This window comes from Nelumbo nucifera, chromosome 1, assembly GCF_055504915.1.
Source record: "Nelumbo nucifera cultivar China Antique chromosome 1, China Antique-T2T, whole genome shotgun sequence".
Taxonomy (NCBI): Eukaryota; Viridiplantae; Streptophyta; class Magnoliopsida; order Proteales; family Nelumbonaceae; genus Nelumbo; species Nelumbo nucifera.
In genome coordinates this window covers 5,245,531-5,267,860 of record NC_142649.1, presented here as the reverse complement: position 1 = coordinate 5,267,860, position 22,330 = coordinate 5,245,531, and the positions used below count along the sequence as shown (strand labels likewise).

Genomic DNA, 22,330 nt, shown 5'->3' with positions numbered 1-22,330 from the left:
AAAAAAAGATTCCCGGAAGATCTCGTATCACCAACTAGCAAATGGGGGATATTTTGGGGATATATCACCAAATATTGTCCATATTGAGAACCATGGTCAAAACATCTACTACTCTTGGATTCCAAGGTTACTTCGGTTCGCTGCTACAGGTCTCATTCTTTTAATTCTTACTCATTCTGGGCAAGAATGGGCAAGAATGAATAACATTAGAGTGTTTAGTTACAAAATTCTTGTCATGGGCCTCATTCTTTTTAGAATAAAAAATCCTGCAGCACAAAATTCTTGAAGATGAAGGGGACGTGGCGGGTTCGATCTTACGTGACAGACAGGTGTTGGCGGGCCTGAAGGCAGAGCGGCAGAAACCTAAGGAGGAAGCTGAAAAGTTGCAATTGGAAAACCGAGACCCAAGTAAGCCATTTAGAGAAAAAAAATCAAAAATCTTTGAAGCTTCCCGAAGTGGGGGGGCTTGAGCCTCCTTTGCTGACGTGGTCAAGAAGGGGGTTGGACCACATAACATTACTGTTGCGGACTGGAGTATCTGAACCGGTTAGAGGTGGGGTTGGTCCAACCAAAGATTTGGTTCTGGGGCCACGTGACTGTTTAAGTGAGCATGTGGCCCAGGACAAAATGAAGGGGATTATAGACACTAAACAAGGTCTACTTTCTTCCTCTCTGAAGAGAAAAAGAGTTGGAGGCACTGGTTCGAATAGACGGAAAGAGAAAACAGCTGGTCCTCTGCATTGGGCCCCTAGATTCATGCCTGACCTCTCAAAAGGAAGCAACTCAGAGAAAGACCATCCGAATCCTAGATATAAAGAGATTGCAGCGAAGAAAAGGAAGAGGTTGATGAGAGTTGGGTAAATTGTCAACTGGAAGATTCAGATATGGAAGAGGACTCCGACGACCAGTCCAGTATAGGCAGTACGGAGGTAGACCTGCTATCAGAGGCTGATTTGGCAGCAACCTTGAACCTTGATATTTTGTTTTCAGAAGATATAGAAGAAGGACGTAATCCGGATTGGGCTCTACACCAGGAGAACAAGAGTGGGGAGGAAGATTATGATCTAGCTTTAGAAGCTTCTGTACCAAAGCTTGATAACGGGCGGGTGCTTAGTAAAGAAGTATTCACAACTCCCCTGAAGCAAAGTAGAAACACAATAATGAGGGACAATCAGCTGGGTGCAGAGAGGAACCTCTGTACAACGAAAGAGGCAGGAAGGCTAACTCCACAGACCCGAGCCAAGGAGTTAACTGACAACCACACCTTCTTCCAGGATTCGATTGCTTCCAATTCCAGTTCCCCTAATCCACTCCAACTAAACCAAGGTAACAGTGTCCCTTTAGTTTTTGGTACTAATGGTTGCTCTGTGTCCTGTGTGCCAGATTCCAATCCCATTTCAGAGGCTGCAGTCCATGTAGAAGGAGGAGGGTCGGGAAATATTTGCAGAGGTGGGGAGGAGTTAGAGAGGGAGGGGGAAAGTGAGAAGAAAGTAAATAGTAGCATCAGGTTTTTAGGAGACAGTGAAAACAGGTTACCTGAGGTGGGGGTGAATAAATGTCTGAAAGAGGGGGCAGCAGAGGCTCGGTTAGGATACAGCAGGGAGGAAGAAGGTACAGGGGGGAACCTAGGCCAGGTAGATAAATCCAAGGAATCAGAGAAAGAAGATCCAAATAAGCTGAAAGGAGTCTTGGAAAAAAAGAGAGAAGAAGTCAAGGTCAAAAGGAGGAGAAGGAGTGAGGCTAGAAGTAAGGGGAGGGAAGTGGCATGTGACAAAGGCATTAGAACTAGAGGGGCTAGGAGGGAAGTAAGTGAGAGACAAAAGGTGTGAGGGGTGGATATAAAAAAGAATAATGAGGATAGTAAGTTGAAAAGTGAGGGGATTAGGTAGTGCAAGGAAGAGAGCAATAATAAAAAGAGTCATCAGGAAAATGGATCCCAATGTGGTACTGTTACAAGAAACGAAAAGAGCAGAATTTGATATCAAATGGGCAAGGAGTGTGTGGAGCAGGGGGATTAGCTGGGCGGTTCTGCCCTCATGGGGATCAGCAGGGGGTGTGGTGACACTGTGGAATAATGAGGCAGTGAAAGGTTTAGAGGAGTTGGTAGGACAATTCACAGTCTCCTTAAAATTTAGGCAAGTGGAAGATGGTTTTGAATGGGTGTTAACCAATATATATGGGCCAAATGATTACAGAGAAAGAAGATTATTATGGGAAGAGTTGGCAGACATAAGGGATCTGTGGGATGGACCATGGTGCTTAGAAGGTGATTTCAATGTAATAAGATTCTTGGCAGAAACTAACAGTCCTAGGCAGAGGAGCACCACAAGTATGAGGAGATTTAACCAATTCATTGAGGCTTATGAGTTAAAAGAAACCCCACTGTCACAAAGGTGTTATACATGGTCCAATCTCCAAACCAATCCAATTTGCTCTAAGCTGGACAGATTCCTATTTTCAAATGATTTGGAAGAACATTGGGGGAATCTGAACTCTAGAGCACCCCCGAGGGTGACTTCTGACCATTGGCCTATTGTACTATGCAAGGTTGAAGAGTGGTGGGTAGAGAGCAATCTAGCGGTGAAGTGGTATGGGATGAGGTTTCACAAGAAGCTCCAATACATCAAAAGTAGAATCAAGGAATGGAATCTACTGGAATTTGGGAGGTTGGAGGAAAGAAAATAGGATGTGATCACACAAATTGAGGACTTGAACAGTAGAGAAGGGAGGGAAGGCCTAACTGAAGAGGATAAGGAACAAAGATGGAGATTGAGGAAACAGTTAGAGGACTATATTTTTCAGGAGGAAATAAGTTGGAGATAGAAGTCAAGATGCAAGTGGTTAGAAGAGGGGGACAGGAACACTAAATTCTTTCATGCCTTGGCTTGTGGCAGAAGGAGGAAAAATGCTATTACCAGATTGGAAATTGAAGGGGAAACAGTCACAAGTCAGAGAGAAATTGCGGAAGCTTTTGCAAGTCATTTTAGGAATATATATAGAAGGCCACTGAATAATAGAGTATGGTTGGAGGGTTTGGATTGGCCAACGCTGAAGAGAGAAGAGAGGGATTGGTTGGAGTGGAAATTTGAGTGGAAGAAATAAAAGAGGCAGTATTTTCAATGGATAGATCAAAGGCACTGGGCGCAGATGATTTTATGATGGCTTTCTACCAGGATTGTTGGGAGATTTTAAAGGATGATATATTGTTGGTGTTTGATGAATTCCACACCAGAGGAGTGATTAACCTTGGGTTAAATTCCACATTCATTGCTCTAGTTACCAAGAAAAGTGATGCAAGACATCCAAAGGATTACAGGCTGATCAGTCTAGTCAACAGCGTCTATAAGATCATCACTAAGGTGTTGTCAATTAGAATCAGAAGGTTGCTACCAACTATCATCTCGAACAATCAAGGAGCTTTTGTGAGAGGGAAACAAATAACAAATCAAATACGTGTAGCATGTGAGAGTTTAGAGGACTACAAGAGATCTAGGAGAAGAGGTGTGGTCTGCAAACTAGATCTGGAAAAGGCTTATGATATGGTTGATTGGTCCTTCTTAGTGGAGGTGCTGATGAACTTTGGGTTTGGAGACATTTGGTGCAAATGGGTGATGGGATGCATTAAGGATTGTCTTTATTCTATCTTGGTGAATGGGACAGTGGTGGACCTATTTCCCAGCTTTGAGGGGGATTAGACAAGGAGACCCCCTATCCCCCTTCTTGTTTACATTAGTAGCTGAAGTGTTGGGGGGATTGATATCCAGAGCAGATTTAAGGGAGCTCATAAGAGGGTGGAGAGTTGGAAGGGATGAGGTACCACTTACACATTTACAATTTGCAAATGATACGATTCTGTTTTGTGAAGGAGGGGATATCAATTGGATTAAAAATTTGAAACTCTCTATACAGCTTTTTGAACAGATGTCAAATCTGAGGGTGAACTTTGAAAAAAGTTGTATAGTTGGAGTCAATATGGGGGAAAGGGAGATTGGGGAGTATGCAAATATGTTGGGTTGTGTAGTGTCTAACTGGCCTTTAACCTACTTGGGCTTACCTTTGGGGGATAATCCTCAGAGAGATGATTTTTGGGCCCTTGTAGTGGAGAGATTTGAAAAGAGACTTGCCAGCTGAAAAAGAAATTATTTGTCTCTTGGAGGGAGAATCACATTAATTAGGTCTACATTGGCTAACCTTCCTGTATATTTTTTGTTAGTTTTCAGGATACCGGTGAAGGTGGCTAATAGGTTGGAAAAGCTACTGAGGGATTTTCTATGGGAGCCGGGGGAGGAGAAGAGGGACCATAGGGTCAAGTGGGAGGTCGTCTGTAGAGGTAAAAAAGGAGGGTTGGTATTGGTAATATTAGGATTAGGAATCTTGCATTATTAGGGAAATGGTTGTGGAGATTCTCATTGGAGAAAGAAAGGTTGTGGGTTAAGGTGGTGGGAAGTATACATGGATTGGCAAACAATGGATGGGACTCAGGAATTCTAGCACGGGCTACAAGAGCTTCTCCTTGGAGAGCTATTCAAGCCATCTTGCCTTTATTTTCTCCTTGGATCAGGTATGACTTACATTCTGGTAACCTTATCAAATTCTAGGAACATGCTTGGGTTGGGGATGCCCCTTTGAAAGATCAATTTTCGGGCCTTTTTGTTATGTCTTCCCTTAAGAATGAACCAATTTCATCCTTTCTTGTTCCTTCCAATTCACCTTCTGGGGTTGGGTGGAATTTAAACTTGAGAAGAGGTGTTAGGGACACAGAGTTTGCTAGTACTATAGTCTTACTATCTCTTCTTGAAGGGGTATTCATTGAGCCGTCTAAAGCAGATAACAGAATTTGGACACTAACTCCCTCGGGTTCATACACTTGTGCTTCTTTTTTCAAAGAACTGTTACCCTCTCATCCGGTTGGTTCTTCTTTTCATGTTAAAGAAGTGTGGTGTCGACCTATACCTCCTAAGTTTGGTTTTTTTGTTGGGAGGCCTTCCTGGGAAGAGTTAATACAGGGGATCTACTCCAAAGGAAAAGACCCAACAGTTGCTTGTCTCCTCATTGGTGTGTTCTCTGTAAGTCCGATGGTGCGTCTGGATATCATTTACTAATATCTTGTCAGTTTGTTAAAGCTATTTGGGTATGGTTTACTTCTCTGTTTGGGTGTAGGTGGACTCCCCCTTTGAATGTTCCAAGCTTGTTTTCCTCCATGCCTAATTGGCCAACTAAAAGGGCTAAAATCATGTGTAGGTGTGGTAGAGCTGCAGTCTGTTGGACAGTGTGGGAGGAGAGGAATTCAAGGATCCTCTCAAATAAAGAGAGAAGCGCGGAAGAAGTCATGGAGATCATCCATATTAGGATGGTACAATGAAATCATGGAGATCATCCATATTAGGATAGTACAATGGTTGAGAACATTGGAGCTGTTCAAAGTATTCTCAGTTGATGAGTTGTTAAGGAATTGGAAGGAGATTGCTGATTCAGGTTTATGAAGGAAGATATTAAAAGTTTGCTGGACTCCTCCACCCCTTGGGTTCACTAAACTGAACTTTGATGGCAGCAGCATAAGGAACCCAGGGCCTTCCGGAATTGGGGGTGTGATAAGAGATGAAACAGGGAACTTATTAGCCATGTACTCTGGGCCGATTGGGGTGGGTGACTCTTTAAGGGCTGAGATTTTAGCAGCTATTGAAGGGATTCAAAGGGTCAAGGAAATGAATATCAGAAAGGTGGTTATAGAAGGTGATTCTGAAATGGTGGTGAAATGGCTAAAAGAGGACAGTGCTATGATGTGGAAATACAGCAATGAAAAGAGGAAGTATAAGTGGTTAACCAAGGACATGGAAATTCAATGTACATGGATAAAGAGAAGTGCAAATGCATTGGCTGACGGTCTAGCTAGGCAAGGAGTAAATAGAGATACATTATTCTGGGCTGTTTTGTAATCACTGCATGGTCAAAAAGTCACTTGGGTAGCTGGAGTTGAGACTTTTTAGCTCCATCCCTTTGTGAACCTGATTTTTATCATTAATAAAATTTCATTACTGATCAACAAAAAAAAAAAAATAATTGTGTCATGTTGCTCATTTTCATTCTTTAAAGAAGCTCTTTTCCGGAAGTCACAAACCGCTGGCCTTAGTCTCCAAACTGCCAGCATAGACTTTTACCAACAGATGGTTGGCAATCAACTGTCTGTCAGCTACTGCTGTCATAACTTACGCCAATGGACATTGACTGCCAGCCATCCACTGGTAAAAAATCTATGCTGGTGGATTGGAGACCTAAACCGGAAATTTGTGACCGTCGGCACAAAGCTTCTTGAAGAATGAAAAGGAGCAACATTGGGCACGATTATACAATGTCTTTTTATATTTTATTACTTTCTTAGTATATTTCTTTATTGAATATACTATTATCAATTATTGAGATAAGGAAAGAAGTAAAGAGGCAATTATTGAGATCATTACAGTTAGAGTGGTTCATTGGGCAAAGTCTTTGGAGATTTTTATCGATTTCTCTTATAACGACTTGTTGAAAAAAATGGAAGGAAGTGGCTAGCTTAGAGTGTCACAAGGCCAATGCAATTTCCCTTTGGTGTCCTCCAGCCAATAACTATATTAAACTGAATTTTGATGGGAGTAGTGCAGGAAACCCTGACCCTTCTGGTATCGGAGGTGTGTTCAGAAATGATGAGGGAAAAGTAATTGGCCTGTACTCAGGTCCCACTGGGGTAGGCAACTCACTAAGGGCTGAGATTTTGGCTGTTATGGAGGGAGTGCAAAAGGCAAACGAATTGAATTTGAGTAAACTGGTAATAGAAGGTGATTCTAAGCTGGCAGTGAATTGGTTGCAAAAGGAAGGTAATGGCTTATGGCGAAAGGAACTGCTAATGTTCTTTGCTGATGTTCTTGCAAAACAAGGGGTGGGAAAAAAGTCAACTATTTTGGGTTCAGTTGTAATTGTTTTTGGGTTCTTTAGGAGAGTTGAGAAAGTTTACTCTCCATTTCTTGCATTTTGTTAGACATTTTGTACTTCTTCATTTTATTAATTTTATTTTTAATTTTACAATTTTTAAATTCCATTTCTATTTAGAAGTTCTAGACTCTTTTTTCTTCATTTGCACAACTGCCTACTCAATTCAGCAATTAGTTTTAAATAGGTGCTAATTGCTTCCTTTAAATTTTCTTTTATATATTCTCTGTGCAACAAAATGCAAAAGCTTTTCTGGTTTCTTGTTTTTTTTTCATATTTGTGTTATTAATGTGAAGCACACATAGTTGATTTGTGTTTTATGGGTGTCGGTCTTGCATGTTTCCACTATATATCTGCTAATGAGTATTGTATGTATACCTACATTATTATTTCCATTGATGAGAAAAAGAATAAAATTGAGTAAGAATGAGAGTCGAACTAAACATGGCCTTAATGCCCTGGAAGCATTGACAGCAAAGAGTGGGTAACAAATGCCAAATTTTACTGTGGGTTCTCCATTTGTTGTTATCATTAATCTCCTTTATTACCCTGTTTATCTTCTTGAGCAGGTGCTCTCTTTTTGCTTACATTTTCTAATTTTCCAATTAAACTAGACATTCTCATTTCTCATTACCAGCAGAAAAGACAACAACAACAATAATATGTAGACAATCTGATTTACACTGTATGATACACTGCATATGAATTAATGATTATCTAACAACTGCCACAGAATATGAGCAATCAAGGGGGAAATATAGATTGGAAGTGCACTTTCTTCAGAAGTAGAAAAACCAATTAAATGCTACAACCATATGCCAATTGTTAACTGAGGAAGCAAGTTCATAATACAACAAAGAGAAATAAGGATGACCACTTGGTTTGAAGAACCAAAAAAGCAACCCAAAAAAGGAAAGAAATAAACCTGATGCAAACCTTGCAAATGTAGTGTAGGAACTTTCTTCAAAAGGAAGAAACACCAATCTCACAACTAAGCTACCTGGAAAAGCAATTGAAAAGTGATACCATCAACTCCAAGTAAATTGAAAGATAGAGGGAGTTTTGCACTGCACTCACCTAACTTGTCTACAAGCCCATATACAGCTTGGTTATAAGGTGTATCAAACCAAACAAGAATCAGCTTTTCCCCTTCTTGAAGAATCAATTTTCGGACAGATTGAGAAGTAAATAGCATACACATATGTGAAAGGTCCCTATCATGATCCATCATATTTCTCGTTCTGCATAGAATATACAAAATAGATCTCTTACTAAAAGAATTACAAAAGTAGAGAAGAGCAATGTACTGAAAAGAACACCATAGAGATTTAATGTTGGATACAGAGAAATTGCGAGCTTAAAACATAAACTAAGATCAATGTGGAGAAGTACGAGAGCAGCCTTGGTTTGGACAATATGGGAAGAAAGGAATGATAGAATATTTCTGATAGAATACTTCAAGAGAAGGAAAGAAATAACCAGCAACTAAAAGACTATTGAATAGGGCAATACAATGGTTGAAGACTTTGGACCTATTTCATCAGTTCTCCTTTAATGACTTTTGGAGAAACTGGTTGGCAATAGCGAGGTGTTCTTCCATCAAGGACAAGGTAGTCCCAAGGTGGTGTCCTCCAGCTGAAGGCTCACTAAAACTGAATTTCAATGGCAGCATCTTAGGCAATCCAGGGCCCTCTGGAATGGGGGGGTCTGTTGTACTCGGGTCCTTTGGGACTTGGTGACGCTGTCAGGGCAGAAATGCTAGCTGTGGTACAAGGGATGCAGCTTGCAAACCAAATGGGGGTACAACAACTAATTATTGAGGGGGACTCAAAGGTGGTGGTGGGCTGGTTAAGGAAACCTGATAAGACTGTTTGGTGCTATAAGAATGAAGTTAAGAAAATTAAATGGTTAACAAGGAACATGTCAGTCTCTATTCAGTGGATGGGGAGATCTGCAAACACTTTGGCTGACGTGTTAGCCAAGCAAGGGGCAAATAGGAAAGAATTGTTGGGCTCAGTTGTGATTTCAGTAATTGTTTCCTAACTTCTTTGTATTTATCAGGAGGGGCTGCAACTCGCACCTCTCTAAGGGATCTTGCATGAGATTGTAATCCTGAATCAGTTTCTGTTTTAATAAAATTGCACTGTTACTCATCAAAAGAAAAAAAGAGTAATGTGCCTACTAAGCTTTCCTGAGCATCATATATGTTGCCATACTTGTATATGCATATATACATGCATGCAAACATAATATATAACATGTATACATAGATAATGAGTACATCTTGAATTTACATTTCAAAACAAAACCATCTCCATCATTAATAAAAAAAAATGACATTTAGGGATGAGAAAGAATACCTGAAAGGAAAAAGGTCAGAGCTTCTAACTACATGAAAACGAAGAAAATAACCCCAGTATCCCAATAGTATACAGGCTCCATAAGCAGTCTGTGACAAAGCAAATACTATCTCCTTTTCCTGAAAGGGATCGATTTAGTATAGCTGTCAGCATGGTTATGTGATAAAGTGGTATATAAACCATCAAACATACAGCAAAAAGAGTTTATTGAACCACAAAATTACAGATAAATAAAGTGTGCAAACCAACTCTATGGGTTTTTAGCCGTAATAACTATTAAGATCAAATAATTTAATTGATAATGCTAAAAATCAAGGAGAGTACAAACTAGTGTTGCATAGACTCTCCTACATGGATGAGTTTCCATTTCCAACATGTGTTGGACTCACACTCCCTTTTTTTCCTCTTGCATATTCAGCACAAGCAAACAGCTAACATACACAATAAATGTCATTTTTCCTATAAAATATTATTAACAAGATAATCTTTTAGGCCTTTCTCCATAGGCTTATTATGTTAAAATTCAACAAAATATGGATTGCTTTAATAGTTAAAACATTTCTATAGGCATGTCCTTGAATCCTTCTTGCTTCATTTGTCCAAGCCAGACTGCCATGCATCAAATTTCATTTCAGATCTCTGCAAGTCTGTATACATGTCACACTTTTAGTACAAGCACAGAAATACACAAAGAACTCCTTGACCAGGACAGCTAAATCCAAGGATGACAGACTAGTGCACCCCATGTAAAAAAGCACAACACCCAAAGAAGATAACCTAAAGGGCTGACCCCCCAACAAGCTCTCTTCACTCCATGCCACCTCCGGTTAAGGTGCCCACAGGTGAGTTAGCTAACCTTTGGACCATATGAACAATGCTCGATATTTGTAAATAAAAGATAAAATTCATTAAAAAGGAAGCAAAGTACAGATTACAACCCATCTGGTTATGAGGAATCACCCAAAAAAGGAAAACCAAAGAAATAAAACTGCAGTACATCAAAAACCCACATCCAATTACAAAAGTCCAGATGAAACCCTTGAAACATCCAAAAGTTCTGATAGTATCAAGGTCCAGTCCAGAATTTTTTTTTTTTTTTTGATGAATTCCAATCCAGAATTTTCTTCCCTATAATTGACTACAGCTCTTCTTTGTCTCTTGACTTGTCTTCAAAGATCCTTCAATTCCTTTCCTTCCAAATTTCCCAGCAGACCGCAAATGACATGCATGACCAGACCAATTTTGCTTTCTTGATTCCATTCAAGACTGGCCATGAGAAAATTTCTGCCAGAGAATTTGGAGACCACACTTCCCATCCCAAAAAAACCCTAAGAAGAAAACCCATATGCACTTCGAGAAGCTGCAACCAACAAAAAGGTGAAGCACATCTTCCTCAGCCCTTCTACAAAGGTAACATATACCCGCCATTTGGTATCCTTTACTATTTCAAATGATCTTGTGTAAGGATGCTGTCCAAAGCAACCAACCAAGCAAAGGACTCTACTTTAGGGTGAACCAGACGTTCAATTTGGGATCTCTCCACTTGATTCCTTGCCAAAGCTTTGTAGAATGGTTTAACCTCAAATCTTCCATTTCGACACTCCTTCCATCATCTTAAATCACCTCTATCCACCTGCATTACCACTTCTTGTAATAAAGATGGAAACCTTATATTTTTTCAATCTCTCTTTCCAATAATAGTCTTCTGAAAGTAGGATGCCACACAACCTTTCCTTGGTTTATTTCAAAATTTTGAGCCACTGAGGTATACATCTCACCCAGCATGCACAACCTTGGACATATGTCAGAAAGTCTCCCAACCCCCATCCAATCATCCTCCCAAAATTTTATTCTTTCACCATCACCAACACATATATCTTAATATCTAGTCTTTTGATGAATTGATAAAGGGACAAAGGGCTCTTGCCACCACAACACATCTAACTGATGAAGGACCCAAGTTCGCAAGGAAAGCAACTACCAAAGTTAAAACTTGATCACTTCTTAGGAAGGACAAGACCAATGCTTTGATCCCAATACTTTTCTAATAGTCAAGGTATTACATAAGATCATTCAGTCACAATGTCATCAGTACAGAAATCTCTGAACTCATTTTTTTGTATGAACCAATGCACCACCCTATGGTGATAATATCAACCAAGTGTCTGAAGCCTGCTCCATTTTAAAGAAAACTCAAGTGTTCTTCTCTTCTCAAAATGACCAAAGCTCTCAAACATTTCGATAATCTTCCACACTTTATTTCAGGGAAGATTGAAAGAAAAACGTGAACCCAAATAACCTCATAATTTCAGCCATGGTTATATCTAGCACCAAACAAATAATAAGAACTTACCCCAAACCCCAAAGCAGTCAAACATTTCCATAATCTTCCACATTTTATTTCAGGGAACAAAAACCTGAACCCAAATAAACTCATAGTTTCACTCATGTGTATATATAGCACCAAACAGATATAAGAACTTATCCCAAATCCCAAATACAAGGAATAGAAATCGTAGATTATGAATGGACTTGCTGTTTGGCCTATGCAAAGACAACATGTATGGATGTAAGAGACCACAAATATCTCCAATCTCCAGCTCTGTAAGACGGTACAAGTGTTACTTTTTCAAGCAAATCAGCTCCCAACAAAAAGCCCTGATTCTTGAAGGTGTGAAGGCAACCTAAAGTGCCTTTACCAAAAATGCTAAAGAAGAAATAGCAGTATCATTTGGAGCATTAAAGGGAGAAAAAAAAAAAAAAAACATCCATGTGATTCAAAGGGCCAGAATCTATAATCAACATCAGAGGGATGAAGATAAACACTGTCAAGTAGACTGAAAAGGGAGGTTACATCAGTCGTCTTGATCCATCAGCCGATCTCCCAAAACCAAAATTCTGTGTAGCCTAGATGATGAAACGATGACAGTAAGCAAAACAAGCAATGGAAAGATTTTTTATCAAACAAGCAATGGAAAGGTTTTTTATCATGGAAATAAGTGGTCGTACAACTCATACCTGATAATAGGAAGAAAAAAAAGAGAGTAAATAACAAAACTAGACTTCCAAGAAGAGATATAGGTTTAATCTTACTACCCAACCCTCATCCCGCCATTAGAATTTAAGCCACAAATACTCTTTACTACAAAATCCCAAAATCTTCATCCTCCTCCTTTCAGACATTTTTTTTAATACTTTTAACATTGTATCCCACTTAGATGATCTTTATAGTATCATCCTTGTTGACAAAGGAAGTTCCTAAAAATTAATATCTCTCTAATGATTTTTACCACAATAGGGTCCTTAAGCACCAAGAAATAGTACATAGATTAGGTGGAGAAGGCAAACCTGACCAAATTTGAGAACATAAAAGAGCGTGATTCATTGATTCTAAAAATCACAAGAGTGAGGGTCATGCCAGAGGCCCAAGTAACTCATTGGCAATAGACAGATATGACACAACCCACAACCCTCGCCCCATAATCCATAATCAAGCCTCTAACAAGATCACCCAGCCAGGTTACTCTTCCCCAAAGTAAGTCAAGGACAGAAATTATTAAAGAGCACCCAATTAGAGCATGTAGGTTTATGACCCTTGGTTCTCAGAGGAGTTTTTTTATATCAGTGGCAAAGTGTAGGTGTGAAACTAATACTCTCTTGCCCAATTACTAAAGGTCAAGGAAACAGTTTTCCAATAGTAAACAAACAATCAATATCCTGCAAGAATTAATTATGTTATCAAGGAAATATGAGTTGGACACAATCTTTGGATTCTGTTTACAAACCAAGACAAGCATAATGTGGCATAAAAAAATGCGAGCAGGATCTTTTTGACATTTACCATATTAGTTTGCTTGGCAATGAGGAGATAGGTCGTAATGCAACGTAAAAGTGTTGCAGTAGTTTCAACTATCAGGCGCAAATCAAGGAGGTGCAGATTCTGAGAAAGAATATAAAGAGGTTCCGCCAATAACTCTAATATGCATGCAAATCCTGTCACATAAGATGAAATTATCTCATTTACCAAATCTATTAAGAAAACCAACCACAAAATAGTAGCACCAGTATGAAGAAAAAAATAAATCTCAAGGCCCTTTTTTTATAATTGAAGTTAACTTTATTAATCAATATACTGTGAAAATACAAGGCCCTTTATTATGAAAAACCTTAAAATTTTTATCCTTTAATGTTGATTATGAAAGGCGCATCAACTATTCAACTTTACCATTTTTTTCTGCATGCTTGTTACCATCAATATTTTACATAACTTGACCTTGTGTTTTTAAAAGTATAGATTTATATCCTCCTTATTTAACAACCGGTACTTGGTATTTACCCATCTCCACCAGAACAGTAAAAACATACAATAAATGGAGGGACTTCCCTCAGCTTAGGCTACAAGGCAACACAAGACCATGGATAAATCAACAGTGATGGGTTTTAGCAAGCTTATTGCTTCATATACAAGCCTTTTTATGCAGAAAATGGACAGAGATCAACACTCCAAAGTCCAAAATGCAAAATAGTTTGCTGAAACAAGAAACAAATTATTTGGAATACTGGAAATGGAAATAAAAATTACCATGAATCAGGATAGCTTGTCCATATGGATCAGAAAATTCTAGTGCTTGCCACCAGAAGACAAGCACACAGGCTGCAAATGTGACAAAAACTCCAATTGGAAAAGTCATCCAAGCTACTTTTAATATCTTTGCAGCATTTTCTTGCATCTGTGCACCACCACTGTATAGAAGAGTAATATCTTTCAGTTGACATGAAACTCATGAGTGAATAAACTATGAAGTCATATAACAGACAGAAATTACTGAATGTAATAGGAACATCAGAATTTTGAATATTGATGAACGTTCAAGGTCTAGCCTTTCAATGCCTCCCACCTAGGAGATCTGCCAGAAGAACAATCAAATTGAACCTGATGATTAAAGGAATCTACATTATCACTTTTGTTCTTTTGAAAATAACCAAAAGTCCCTAATTGGTGGGTATTATTATAATATGAAAACCTTATTTCTTATCTTCTAGATCACAAGAGAACCCAGACATAACCTCTGCGCTCACATGTGCTAATTTGTCATAGCAGAAAACAAGCACCATATGTAACATCCAATGTATGGATATACTTTATAAATGATAAATCCAACTATACAAGATGGGCAGAATATGCAACCTAATGGTGTACCGTCTTTATACATTTATGCACTGGATGAAGACTAACCAAATATACACAGAAGAAATGGCAAACACAAACCAGTTTGATAAGGACATTATCACCAACATATAGCATGGTGACTGTCCTGGATCTGGAGTCCTTGTAATTTTTCCTATGTTGTTTGGTCATAGGATCAGAACCCCATAGTGGAAAGGGTACCACCAAAGAAAGGGCCTAGTGACCTAAACCAAAAAACAGCATGATCAGATGGCTCTTAAGTCTTAACCATCTGACTAATGTTTCTGACCTTCTACCTGCCCCACGCCTTTTAGGTTCTCAAAAATTTGTTTACCCATTTTGGTGAAAGTGTTTTCAATATTTGAACTCACCAATCATTTTGTTCAAACCTTTCATCTTCTACCTTGTTTGCAAGCCTCTCTCCACAGTCTTGCTTCTATAGATGAAACCAGCCATACTGAGTAGAGACATCCCTCCACTTTGAGCACTATTTTCCTTGGTATTTCTTCTGGTCTCATTCCATTTAATAAGAGGGCCGTCAAGTGAAGCCCCCCCCACAAGTAAGCTCCATCAAGAATTCCATCCACACAGCTAGGTGATTGATTCAGCTATCTCTTGCTTCCATAGGCTAACACTCAAACCAGTACTCCTTATTCAACAAAGAAGTCTTTTGAATTGGATGATGGACTCCATTTTTCTAATATAACTGCCCCAATATCATATTGAAAGCTAACTGTTGATAACTCCAATCTGTCTTCAACCAAGTCTAACACAGCTTTACAACTTTCAAAAGGAGTTAAAACGAAGAGTCCTTTTAACTTCAGGTGCAGTATCAATAGGTTTGCAATCCTTTTCCAATCAACTGTCTGACTATTAACTTGGATATTACATTTTTACTCTCCCATTTTTCCCTCCTCATATAAGCTATCAACCTACCCTGTCCATTGCTCTTTGCCAGGGCCATGAACTCTTGTTTTCTATAATCATCTTTGTCTGTGTTTTTGACAATCCCTTCTTTCTCTCTCAAAACCTCCATTTTTGCTGTTCTCAGGCTTGATAAGAAATCCTCTAGCCCTCTACATACTTCCTTCCAGCCTTCCCCCTGTCTTCCTTCTGAGAAACAGACCAACTGCTTTCTGCCCTCCACAAAGTACTCAAGAAGTGTTATGTAGAAACCTTTGTTATTCCTCTTGCATTCTCACACATATCTCTTACCTTCTTCAGTTCCATACTCCTTCCACTAGCTCAAGAAACTCCTTAAACCATTTGATCACTTCAATGCCTTTTAACAGCAAAGTTGCATGCTTTGCTTCCCTAATCTTCAAACTCAGCCTACCTCTGATTTTCATTTCTTCAAATAAGAGCTCCTTAGCTTTGACCTTCAAGACTCTCCTCCATCGGCCAGCATCCACAAACCGGTTATCTTCTATTTATTCATGTATAGTTAAGGCAGGCTCCTTTCCTCAGACCATCAATATCTGTGGTTTCAATTCAGCTCCTAATGAGTTCTCAATACCTATGGTGTAAGAGAAGGCCAAAAGGAGGTCTCTATCATGATTTCTTGAGGTGCCTCCCATGCTTGATTGACCTGGATTTCCCAAGCTACACTCATCAGCATTCGTCTTGACAATAGACTATGATGAGGGAATCCAAAAATAATATACCTATCCCTGTTAATAGATGTCACTGCCACTGCTTGCCAATTCGTTAGTATACCCTTGAATCAATAATTGGGGAGTTCATCCAATGGATGACATGGGTTTCAATCAATCTCACAATATTCTCTAGAGTTAGACTTGGACAAGAACATTTTAGCATTCATTTCCTCCCAAATTGGCCACACATAACAACTGCCTTTGTGTATTTCCACAAAACATTCCCTCTTCTTTGGTTTGGAGAATAAAGGTTGAAATAATGAGTCAATATATTGTTGAAGATTCCATATAGCAACAAGGTATTCCAAAATACTGCTTATGATTGACAGGAGATTGATTAAGTGGCAAATGGTTTCACAATTTGCCTCACAGAGAAAGCATATATGAGGTGAAAGGTCCAATGAGGCCTTCTCCTTTGGATGACATCAGAAGTATAAATCTTTAAATGAAACACTTCCCAACAAAATGCCCTAATTTTCTGTGGAATAGGATTTGACCAATTTGATTTTTAACTGGAAAATCCAACTGAAAGTGAGGAGAGTGGAAATGGCTAAGCGCCTTAAAGAGGGAAGAGCAAGAAAACCAACCAAGGCAATCTACACGAAAAACTCTTCTAAGCTGTACCAACCTCATTAACATCCAAAAGGACAGTAGAACCCCTTATTGCTATTAACCAATTGATCCTATTTTTTATTTTTAGGCTTGCAATATTTCAGCATCCCAACCAATTCTTTTAACTGATATCCTCCTTAATTAGAGGCATATATATATATATATATATATCTTGACATCCACAAATTGGAAACTCACATTGTTAGAGAGCTAAGGAATCCAATAACCCAGTTTTTCTTTAAGAAAAAATAATCCAGTTATCTTTTTGTTGTTGGTTCCTTGATATTGCAACTACAAATTTCATATTTTGCTTAAAAATGTAGAAATGAAGTTAATATCTTTGGCCAGAAAGACTCCATATGAAAAGCCTAGGAGAAAGCATAAATGCCACAAACAGATCCCTATTCCCAGCTTTACAGCAACCATCTCCACATTACATCGTTAACAGAATTCCCAAAAGACAGCATGTGTTGTAATGACCACACTCAGTAAAAAACAAAGTGAAGAAAAACTATAACCATGGAACAGAAAAGAAAGAGAGAGAGAGATCAAAAAATTTGTGACAAAAATTTCAATCAAATGTTTGATAAGAAAAACAGATATAACAAATTCCACTATGGAACAAACAAAAGGAACCTTTAACTATACTGAAATAAAGAGGAAATCACCATCTAATATCTGTCCTCATGCATGCTCGCCGAAAGCCCTCCCGACTAAGGAACAAGATACTTGTAATGAGAAGATGAAACTGAACAGCATAAAGCTGCAAAGATAACCAAGATATAAGAACTCAAGAAAACATTAGGGTGATGTTTGGAACCATTGTGTTGTGTTCCCATTTAAATTCCACATAAGCACCATGTAGGCAATTTGACTTTACCATATGAAAATCACATTTTGTTGGCCAGATTTGACTTCAAACATTTGTACCACCCTCTATATTGGGTTATGTGCATGGGGGTGCTGGGGGAACATCAAAGCGACATTTCCTCCAACAGGGGGGCATTTCCACTTCATGTCTTAAACGACAATAAACTATTATACATTGTGGCATGTACCAAAACATCTCACTCTCGTGATTTCCGATGCAATAATTCAAGTACAAAGTACAAACATTGAGACTCAACGCCATGGTACCAAAAACCACCTAGATTGGCATGTAAGGTGGTGGGGGGAGTTAAGAGAAACATTAGATAGATAAAGAATAGTGAAGATAACCAAGATTAACACATAATTATTATTTTGATAAATGGTAAATTTGCATTGCTAAGATTAACACATTATTATTTCTATTATATTATCATCATTATGATCATAATAGAAGCCTATAATCCAGAAAATTCAGCAATAAAAGGAGTCTTTGTTCTGCAACCTCAGTTTATGAGTATATATATATATATATATATATATATATATATATATATATGTTGTTTATGCATGGAAACCTATGGGTCAAAGAGTTCAGGAAAGTAAAGGAATCAGAGAAGTAATTAAATAAGGACTCCCCAGAACTTCATAGGTTTGCTGGAAGCCTTTATCAAGACTGCTTTGAGTTAAGAAGATAAGCCTCAGAGGAATCCAGATCTGCTGCAAGGTCCCATGTGTACAGACCACTGGTGTGTTCACTCATGATTGGTTACTCAGCCAGGTTTGCACATTTCTACTTGCAGCAGATCCTGTGGCACCTTAGAGTTAAAAGCATGAACAGTGGTTCTAAAACATTCTTAGTAGCTTAATAAAAGGTTTATTTGTGGTTGGCTAGAGAATAGGTTTTCGGGTTTTCATCTTTATTTTCTACTTGCCTAAAACAGAAGTTTATGAATTCTATTGTTGCAAGCAACAAGCTTACAGCAAGTTCTCTTTATCAAATTGTAAACCTTTATTTATTGTTTCTCTCGTTTCTATTAAACAGATTATGCAAATCTAAGCTAATTAAATAATAAACTTCATTTCAGAAAATGGACTGCGAACAAGCAACCACCATCACTGAGATTCACCATGATGAATATATTCATGCTCCCAACCCAGCAGATTGTTACAATGGATTCCATCGAATGTTCAGTTCATATAAAGTCAATGCCCAAAGATAAAGCATCAAATTGATAGCCGAGAGCAATAAATTAAGCCAGTTTCCGTTCTGTAAAACTAAATTTCCGTGGTTTTCTTTGTACAGTATTCCATTAGCAACATAATTAACAAAAAAAAAGTCTTTTTTTTCTGTTTAACTTTACCGCGTAGTCCTTCTCCGTAAGATGTCTCACAATCCATGAGTTGAAAATAAAAGGGATTCCTCTTGATAAGAACTGAGTCGCTGAGCTTCCAACGGTAGATAAAAATCAAAATTTTAAGAAGGGAAGTACAAATACTTTGAAATCGAGAAAATGCGAGATGATGATAGACAACTAACCCATAAGATACTTGAAAGTGCGAGCGAGATTAGTACGATCGCCACCTCCGACCGGTCGGGATGGAACTGATTTATTTGACATCTCAAATAGTACTTAAACCAACAAAGCACCGAGATTTTGAAGTAACAGAGAGACCGGCCTTGATTGGAGCCTGGAAGTCAACTGCGCCAAACGGGCTACAAGCTAGTCTCTCTCAACTCTCATTGCTTCTCCACCTCAAACACTGCACGCTGATTGTCGTGCTCTATCGCGGATGTTACAGAGTGTCGTTTCCTGCTCCGGCATTAACTGGCTGTGTCGTCGTTGGAAGGAACTACTGAAGAAGAACCGTGGCTTACGACGTCAGTGAGGAAGGGGCGAGAGGAGACCCAACGTAACAAAGAAGAAAGAACACACTGATTGCCTGCTCTGGTTTTCGGTTTTATGTTTCGGGACCCGTGCAATGCACGGGCTTTGTTAAATTTGTATTAATTTTCATTATTTTTAGCGGGAAATCATTATTTTTATTATTTTTAGAAATATTTATTAATGTTATTCTTTTTAAATAAACTTGTATTATTTTTTACTAATTTTTATTGTTTTTAGATTCATTTGAAATGAATTTTAATTTTTTATTAGTTACAAACTAGTGGGATCCGTGCAATGCACAAGATTTGTTAAGTGAAAGCTAAACAATAGAAACACTTAATAGTATACAATTGTTTTATATTTTTAAATTTTTAAATAATTAATAATTATTTATATTTTGGGTTCGACTATGATATGAGAAAAATATGGTATCTAAAACAATCAAGTGTTATTTATCAAAATTCATGGGTGGATTTTGATTGGTCAAAACTCTTCCAAAACCATTATATTTCCCACATCATAAATTTTCCCTTATATTTTATATGCTACTTTTAATAATTTTTATAATATAAAAATAATAATAATTAATTTCAGCTAGGGTTGCTAATTAAACTGATGAGCTTAGTCTGAGTTTATCAGTTTTCTAGTATTGCCAATTGGTTTTTGTTCAACAATTCCCCAACCCAACCAGGTTGGATAAGTTTCACTTTGGGCATTTGTAAATTGACCAAAATCGAACCACCCGACCTTAAATATATATTAATATTTTATATTTTTTAATACGAGAAAGTGGAAAAATTCTCATATTTATTAGTTTAAAATATTTTATATCATAAATTTAAATATTTTAGTTTTTTAATAATGCCAACCAACCAAAAATCGACCCAAAATGATACAACCCGAGTTAGTCGGTCTTCACTAATGGCCAGTTGATTTCGAGTAACCAACTCCCCCAACCTGACCAGGTTGATTTGGTTGGCCAAATAGCCTACAGCAACGAACCAAACCAATCAGTGAACACTCCTAATTTTAGCTAAATTAATAGTCTAATATCTAATAAATAACAATAGTTTAAAATACAATAATTATGGAAAATTTATAGCAAAAATGCATAACTATTGAAAATATATTGATAATAAAAATATAATAAATACTAAAAAATATATTAAATTAGTCAATAAATAGTGTAATCTCAAATAATTGTTTAATCTATAATAAACATAAATCAATAAATTATAACAAAAATATAATAAGTATAGTAAATTAAATTTAAAATTTAAATAATAGTAGTTTAATCTCCAATAATTATTGAAAATTTTCTTTTAAATAACAACACAAAAATAGATTTATATATAATTATTGAAAATATATTTATCACAAAAAAATAATTACTTATTGAATATACAAAAAAATAAATCTTAGCATAAATAAATATATAATAATTTTTTTGAAAGTTACTTTGTATAATTATTAATTGATATAAGTTAAATTAGTTATTTAAATAATAACATTATATAAAATTTAAAATATTAAATATGTATTGAATTTAATAATCCATGAAATTATAATTTATACTATTATTACATAATTTCGTTATTAATTTTGTGAAATATTAAGTTATTATTAATTTGAATATTATGTTATAATTATTTTTTCTAGTTTTAAGAAAATTTTTAAATTTATTTCATAATTTCATTATTTTAACTATTTAAAATCTACTTATGTTAAATATTTTGTTAGTTAAAATATTTAGTTATTTAAATATTTAACTAATGTATAAAATATTTAAAACTTTTTTGTTATTTGAATTTTATTTATTTTAAAGTTACATAATATTAAAGATTTTGATATATATAATTATTTAGCTATTTTAATATTTTCTATTATTTGAATAACATTTAAATCAAACAATTGAGATAACCATAATTTATTTTGTTAGTACATAATTTCATGATGAATTTTGTAAAAATATGAAATTATTAATAACATGAATATTATTAAATCTATTATAATTATTTCTTGTGTTTTTAATAAATATTTTACAGTTATTATATAATTTCGTTTGAACATTTAAATAATTTTTAAATTTTTAATTCAAACTTTCTTTATACAGATATAGATAAAAAGTGGAGAGAGGATATATAGGAATTAAAGATAATCTATGAAAGAAATAAGAATTAGAGATAATTTAGGAGAAAGTGTGGGATAGTGTAGGAGGTAGTTTAAGAGAAATTTTAGGAGAGGATATTATTTAGGTTATTGAGAAACGTGTGGGAGAGAGAGAGAGAGAGAGTTTAGGTAATTACTTATGTGGAAGGAGAGCATCTCATTAGTTGTTTAAAAAATGACATGGAATAAAAAATAAACAAAGGAGAAAATTTCTAGATTGTTGTGTTTTAGTGTATACTAGCGGGGACCCGTGCGATGCACGTGTTTTGTTAAGTCAAAGATAAACAATAGAAACATGAAAAAGTATACAATTGTTTTATATAATAAGTAATAATCATCTATACTTTATATACTAGTTTTAATAATTCTTTTACAATACAAAAATAACAATAATTAATTTTAGAAAGGATTGTTTATCAAACTTAGGGTTGGCAATTTTCTCAATTTCCCCGGTCCTCGTGGGGATCTGCCTCGAATGGGGAGGGGATGAGGATGATTTTCCTCTCACGGGGATGGAGATGGGGGAATTTTCATCCCCATTGGCAGGGACAAGGAGAGCATTCCCTGTATATATGTACACATACATTTATATGTTAATATTTTAAAAATATGGTTGAATCTTTTATA

At 36.8% G+C, this 22,330-nt stretch overlaps 1 protein-coding gene across 5 annotated transcripts in view; it reads right to left on the bottom strand.

Annotated features, from left to right (window-relative positions):
- LOC104605222 (lipid transporter) overlaps window positions 1–19,582 on the bottom strand; it is a 61,925-nt gene extending 42,343 nt beyond the window's left edge. Inside the window, exons 1-8 of one of the 5 annotated variants that reach the window (XM_010269892.3) lie at window positions 19,186–19,582; window positions 19,010–19,089; window positions 17,447–17,541; window positions 13,906–14,066; window positions 13,165–13,316; window positions 9,324–9,442; window positions 8,041–8,204; window positions 7,889–7,963 (exon numbers count right to left, since the gene is read on the bottom strand). In XM_010269892.3, the coding sequence (XP_010268194.1) occupies window positions 7,889–7,963; window positions 8,041–8,204; window positions 9,324–9,442; window positions 13,165–13,316; window positions 13,906–14,066; window positions 17,447–17,541; window positions 19,010–19,089; window positions 19,186–19,267 (928 nt within the window). In that variant the 5' untranslated portion in view covers window positions 19,268–19,582. Of the gene's footprint in view, window positions 1–7,888; window positions 7,964–8,040; window positions 8,205–9,323; window positions 9,443–13,164; window positions 13,317–13,905; window positions 14,067–17,446; window positions 17,542–19,009; window positions 19,095–19,185 lie in introns of all 5 variants that reach the window. The other 4 variants (XM_010269893.2, XM_088896441.1, XM_088896442.1 and 1 more) reach the window with 4 other exon arrangements.
- Between the last annotated feature and the right edge of the window lie 2,748 nt (window positions 19,583–22,330).